Below are 6,000 nucleotides of genomic sequence, written 5' to 3' on the forward strand. Positions count from 1 at the left end.
TGCCCAGGACAGCCCCTCCAGGGGTGAAATTTTCCAGCCCAAATGTCCACAGTGCTGAGGTTGTGAACCCTGCCCTTGACTAACATTTGCTTTCTGTCAAGTCAGCAAATCAGCCCTGCATAGTCTATGGACAATTGAAATTTTGGGCAGGATAAGTGATCTCTTGGCTTCATTTTAGCTGGATAACTTCAAAATTCTTTTTTTCTTTTTGGCTGTATAATTCTTGGGCCTTTTGAGAGCTACATATTTCAGTTTATGAAACTAGCCACATGTCTCAGTTACTTTTCTTTTGTTGCTGGGACAAAATATGCAATATCCAGAATTAAGGAAAAGTTTATTTAGCTCACAGTTTGTGGAAGTTTCAGTCCATCGTTGGCTGGCTTGAGGGCAGGATGGCACATGGCAGAGGGCAGCAGTTCACAGTGGCAGAAAACAGCAAAAGCAAAAAGGTAGGAGCAGTGGCATTGGTGGTAGCAGGGGCAGAGGCAAGCCTCTTTCCCTTCCTTAATATTGCATTCAGCTGTAGAGCTCACACCCATAATCCCAGCATTGGATTATGAATTAATCACAAACTAGAAGCCTGCTCCAATGAGTGCATGAGGCTTTGTGGGGAACACCTAGACACAGACCATAACACCACATCCAGTAGTCCTTGAATGGAGGACTGTGGTGGAGGGCTTGTCAGCAATGGCCAGGTGAGTTTCTCTTTTTGAACTTAACCTGAATTTTGAACCTCTTCCACTCAGGTAATATTATAGTACAAAAAAATACTGATTTCATGAGATACTACTAGTGTATAACCTGTTAAAAGGCACATATTTAAGTTTGTGTGTCTGATTTATTTCACTCAACATTATCATCTCAAAGTGTATCCGTTCTCCAATAAATGACTTGTCTACCCTTCATTAAGGCAGAGTAGTGCTCCATGGTATGTAAAGGCCACATTTTCTTTATCCATTCGTCTGTTGATGGACATAGGGTCTGCTTCCAAGATTTAGTTGTTAAGAATTTTGCTGCTATAAACATGGGCATGCATGTATTTTTGAAATATGATGTCTTTAGCTCTTTGGGGAAGATACCTAGAAGGGAATAGCTGAGTCAAATGGAAATTTCTAGTTTTAGTTTTTTGAGGAATCTATTGATTTCCATAGTGGCGATACTAGTTTACATTCCCATGAACTGTACAAGGTTTTTTTCCCCCTCCGCAGCCTCTTTAGCATTTGTTATTTGAATTCTTGATGACATGTGTTAGTTGTTCATGTTTCGACTGCACAAGACATGTGAATATTATGTGCTGCAAATGTGTACCAAACCAAAGGAAGGTTATGAAGGGACAGGTGGAGAGGGAGGGAAGGGAAAGAAGAAAAAAGGAATTAGGGTGTGTTATTTACATGTACCAACTTCCCATAAGGAATGGGAATAATACTATACACAGGTACTAATAAACTAAAATAAAAATACTACGGTACAGCTTATAGTTTATTTTGTGTTTGAAGTCTACTCATTAGTCCATTTTCTCTAATAGCTCACTTTTGTGAGTATTTTGTATGAGAAAGCCAGCTGTCAGCTTATACGGGCTATCTCATTTAATAATCCTTAAACTGAACATATGAGTTAGATACTATAGTGATTTTTCTGAGTGAGATAACTGAAGTTTAATAGATAGCATGAGTTAGTGGCAGGAGCCAGGATTTGAACTCCTGTATTCTCCTTCTGGAATTCAAAACTTTTTTGTTTGTTTCATGAGACAGGAGGATCTTGCCATGTAGCCCAGGCTGGCCTCGGACTCTTAGGGATCCTTCTGCCTCAGCCTCTGGAGTGCTAGGATTATAGGAATGTACCACCATGCCCAGCAGTAACTCATAATCTTACATTTCTGCGATTGATCTCTCTTTGCTGCTTAGATTTAGTCCCATTTTTAGTGTGATTTTTTTTCCTTATTTCTTTTTTTGAAGGGCATTGAAAAATATGTTGTTGAAGATACTGAGGAAGCCAGATTAAACCAGGAAAAATACCCTCGACCTCTGAATATAATTGAAGGACCCTTGATGAATGGCATGAAGGTTGTTGGTGATCTTTTTGGAGCAGGAAAAATGTTTCTACCTCAGGTTGGCGAAACGAGATATTTTTACAATTGAATTTTGTTTTCTTTCAGTGAATATGAGTATCTTATATTTTTCTCCAGTTTTAGTTTAAACAAGAGTTCAAAGGCATTATCTGGTTGTTCCTTCCCTCGATGTATTTGGAGTTACGTTTGGAAAAAAATCATCTTTAGAATGGTGTGGAGGTTAGAAATCATCTGGAAATTCTGAACAGTATAGTCTTTATGGTTTTTCTAACTACCTACCCCTGTGTCTCTTTCTCTCCTCTTCAAAAGTAAAGTAAGACCCAGAATATGTCAAGTTAATATTAAGGCTTTATTTGACTAGCTGATGCTTATCTTTAATGGTGCATACTTTAAAAACTACTGTGTTGAAGAGTGGTATGTTAAATGTTATATTTCAGGTAAATCCAAAAGTCTGTTTTGCGGTACAGCAGCTACTAATCCCATCAGTAAATAAACACTTGCTGAGCATATAGGTTAGGGGCCCTACAGCAGTGGAAGACTGAAAGGACTCCTGCATAGGACTCAATTTTAAGTGAGTTGTAATGTGTAGGATAAAGAAAAAAAGGCTGGGAATGAGGGCATGGTAGAGAAGCTTGGGACCTGAAGGATACACAGAATTCAAAGAAATGATAGAGGGCTTCTAGGCAGAGAAAAGGAAGCAGAAGTTCAGAAGATGGCAGTCACAATGTTTGGACTCCATTCTTGTTTTCCTTTCGCTTTACATCTCTCACACAGAGTTTATTCTTCAGCCTACTCACTGTCCAAAGCAACTCATGGAGCTGGCCTGAGGTCAGAGCATGCCTTCCATTTTCACAGGCGGTCATTAGCAATGGAACCAGGGATTGAACTCAGACCCTTGCACTTGACAGGGAAGTGCTTATTCCACTGAGCCATCTCCCTGGCCCTATGTGTCATGCTTTGAAATGGCTGATGGTTGGAGTGGTCAGTCTGATACCTGACTCTGTTCTTTTCTTAGGTTATAAAGTCAGCTCGGGTCATGAAGAAGGCTGTTGGTCACCTTATCCCTTTCATGGAAAAAGAAAGAGAGGAGAACAGAATGATTAATGGCACTGTAGAAGAAGAGGTAAGTTGGTTTATCCAGGCCTCTGGGCCCTTTCAGTTGTGCTTAAGCAGTCAGTCTTGGCTGTGTTTGTTCTTGAAGATAAAGTACGGGAGTGATCCAGCATTTGACACTCCTTTACCAAGCTAGTTTTTTCCCACATTAACTGATCATTTACAAAGTTCCTGCTAGGTACTGTAGCTACCAAGTTCTTGCCTTGCTTTTGAGGTGTTTGAGGGTTTTTTTTTTTTTTTTAGGAAAACTCTTGAGTATTTTTCTACTGGTAGTATCCTTCACCAGTTCTGGATTCAATTTATTCTTTTTTTTTTTTTTTAAATTTATTTTAGGGAAGGGTCTACAGGTTGTTTAGGGTCTCACTGCTAGATCGGACTCGTAATGATCTGCCTGTTTAGAGCCTCCCAAGTACTGGGATTACAGGCATGTGCGACCACGCCCAGTCTCAATTGCTGTCTCAGTGGGCCCTGGGAGCAGGGCCCTCATGGCAGGCCCGGGATTTAATTTATTCTTGCTAACTGTACCACCAAAGTAAATCATTAATCCTTTTCACTTTGTTTAGCTCCCTGGAAAGCTCAGGCAGTTTAAGTTTCAGCTCCTAAGATTCCAAATTTCTTAAATTGATGTGAGTTTATAAATGCCATACACAGACACAATACTTAAAAAAATGCTGCTTGGCTTGGTTACCTTTCATTTTTTGCTTTGGAGGGAGGAGAGTATGTTTACAGTTCTTTATGTCAAAGAAGTAGGTACTCAAGTGCTTTCTGCATTCAGATTCTAAGAGAACATTTCTATAGTTAGCCAGGTCTTCCCTCCTACTCCTCTCCTTTTAATTGTTGACATTAAACATTTGTCAGTTTGGGGGGCTAAATTTGTAGTGGGATTGTTCTGTGTTTGAGCATCACTGCTGCTTAGGATGGTGGGATATGTGCTCTTGGTTGAAGTCCTGTGGGCTTACCAGGTAGGCAGGCTTCCTGTCTACTGCTTGAGTTTACAACATTCTTAAGAGAACAGGATTTGGGTCTCAGGCTTATCTTCAAGATGGTCTTGGTTGTATTTAGTTCCTGTCTGTGCAGACACCTGCCTGGTTCTTGAGAGCTAGGTGGTCTGCTCTAAATGATCCCAGCCCTCCTCAGCTGCTTGTTTTACTTTCCAGGACCCTTACCAAGGCACCATTGTGCTGGCAACTGTTAAAGGCGATGTGCATGACATAGGCAAGAACATAGTTGGAGTGGTCCTTGGCTGCAATAATTTCAGGTAATTTAAATCTTACCACTTTTAAACCCTTTTGAGGGCTGGGGAGATAGCTCAGTAGAACATTTGCAAGGGCCTGAGTTCAATCCCTGGTTCCGCCAAAAAACACCCTTTTGCTATTTAAGCATCCAAGTGTTTCAGCAGGGAAATGTTTTATTGGGTAAGAGAGGTAGGGTATGGTAGTGGATTTTAGGGGTTGCTTTTGTTTCTGTCTACTGTGTTTTCAAATTATCTACAGTGAACATAATTTTTCTTTTTTTGTATTCTAGGGAAGGGTCTACAGGGTGTTCAGGGTCTCACTACTAGATGGGACTCAGTGATCTGCCTGTTTACAGCCTCCCAAGAGCTGGGATGACAGGCACATGCTACCACACCCAGTCTCAATTGCAGTCTCAGCGCACCCTGGGGGTGGGGCCGGCACGGCAGGCCCCAGGATTGAACCCCCGGTCCCTAAGCCTGCTCGCAGCACTTTAATCCCCTGAGCTATTTGGCTGGCCCTTGAACATAATTTTTCAAATGAAGTAAATAGCTATTAGGTATTTATTAAGGTAAAAAAGAACAGAAAGCTGTTCAGGCAGGTTGAGGGTTTCATGGGGAACATGGGCTCTAAAGTCTAGAACATAAAGCTCTGCATAGCCAGTGGCATTCTGAATATTCCTTTTCCTCTCAGTAGCTGTCAGAGCTAGTGGCCCATAGTAAGTGTATATTTTGTTCAGTTTTCAGCATATTCTTTACAACGGAGATCTAATACAACGAATGCCTTCCCTGGTTTGGTCCATGTCCAGCTGGCAGTCCGTTTTGTGTCATGGACTTCTTCCCAGCGTGCTGTTTTCTGTGGGTAGAGAAGAGAGAATTAACTGGAGTTATAGCTGTGCCTCTTAGAATTCTTTCTCCCTTTTCAGATAACAGCAAGCCTTTAAGGGTCTTTCTACTTTTCCACACTTTTCTCTGTCTCTACCTTCATGGCTACTGAATAGTCATCAGGAGAGCTAGATGGAGAGGGCAAGAGGATCAGGAAGGCAACCTTCCCCTCTGACAGTCTGTTGGTCTTTTTGTTTACTCTCTGTCTAAAGACTTGTCATTCTTGTCTTGATCCTAAAAGTAATGAATGCTATTTCTATCAATATATTTATTATTATTATTTTTTTACATCTGACATATTTTCATTTATACTCAATGGCAACAGAAACTGTCTCAAAATCAGTGCAGGTACTTTGTGTTTTCAGGAGACATTTTAAAATATGCTATATGCTATTTCAATGGAAGTTTAAAAGCCATACCTTGCCCTGGTTGGCAGTGGTTTTAATTATAAAGTCACTCCTCGTGTTGTCCACGTTCGACACCAGAATGGAGCCCTACTCTGGAGTGGTATCAGATGGGTACACATACTCCTGGGTACACGTGCTCCAGTGCATCCAGGTCCCTGACATAGGCAGGTAACAGTCACATCTTACCAGTAAGCTAACTTCTACTCGGTCCTCAGACCCAGTCTGGCAGGACTACTGATTCACAGAGGGCTGGCAGTTACCTGGCATTTCTAGTTCCAAAGTGATCAGAAGAGGGC

The 6,000-nt window shown here is 41.2% G+C and overlaps 1 protein-coding gene across 2 annotated transcripts in view; it reads left to right on the forward strand.

Annotated features, from left to right (window-relative positions):
* Mtr (5-methyltetrahydrofolate-homocysteine methyltransferase) overlaps positions 1–6,000 on the forward strand; it is a 110,659-nt gene that overhangs the window by 74,479 nt on the left and 30,180 nt on the right. For both annotated transcript variants that reach the window (XM_004640845.3, XM_012516818.2), the window contains 3 exons: positions 1,956–2,108; positions 3,084–3,191; positions 4,339–4,439. In XM_004640845.3, coding sequence (XP_004640902.2) covers positions 1,956–2,108; positions 3,084–3,191; positions 4,339–4,439 — 362 coding nt within the window. The remainder of the gene's footprint in view (positions 1–1,955; positions 2,109–3,083; positions 3,192–4,338; positions 4,440–6,000) is intronic.

Source organism: Octodon degus, unplaced genomic scaffold (assembly GCF_000260255.1).
Source record: "Octodon degus isolate 3935 unplaced genomic scaffold, OctDeg1.0 scaffold00127, whole genome shotgun sequence".
Taxonomy (NCBI): domain Eukaryota; kingdom Metazoa; phylum Chordata; class Mammalia; order Rodentia; family Octodontidae; genus Octodon; species Octodon degus.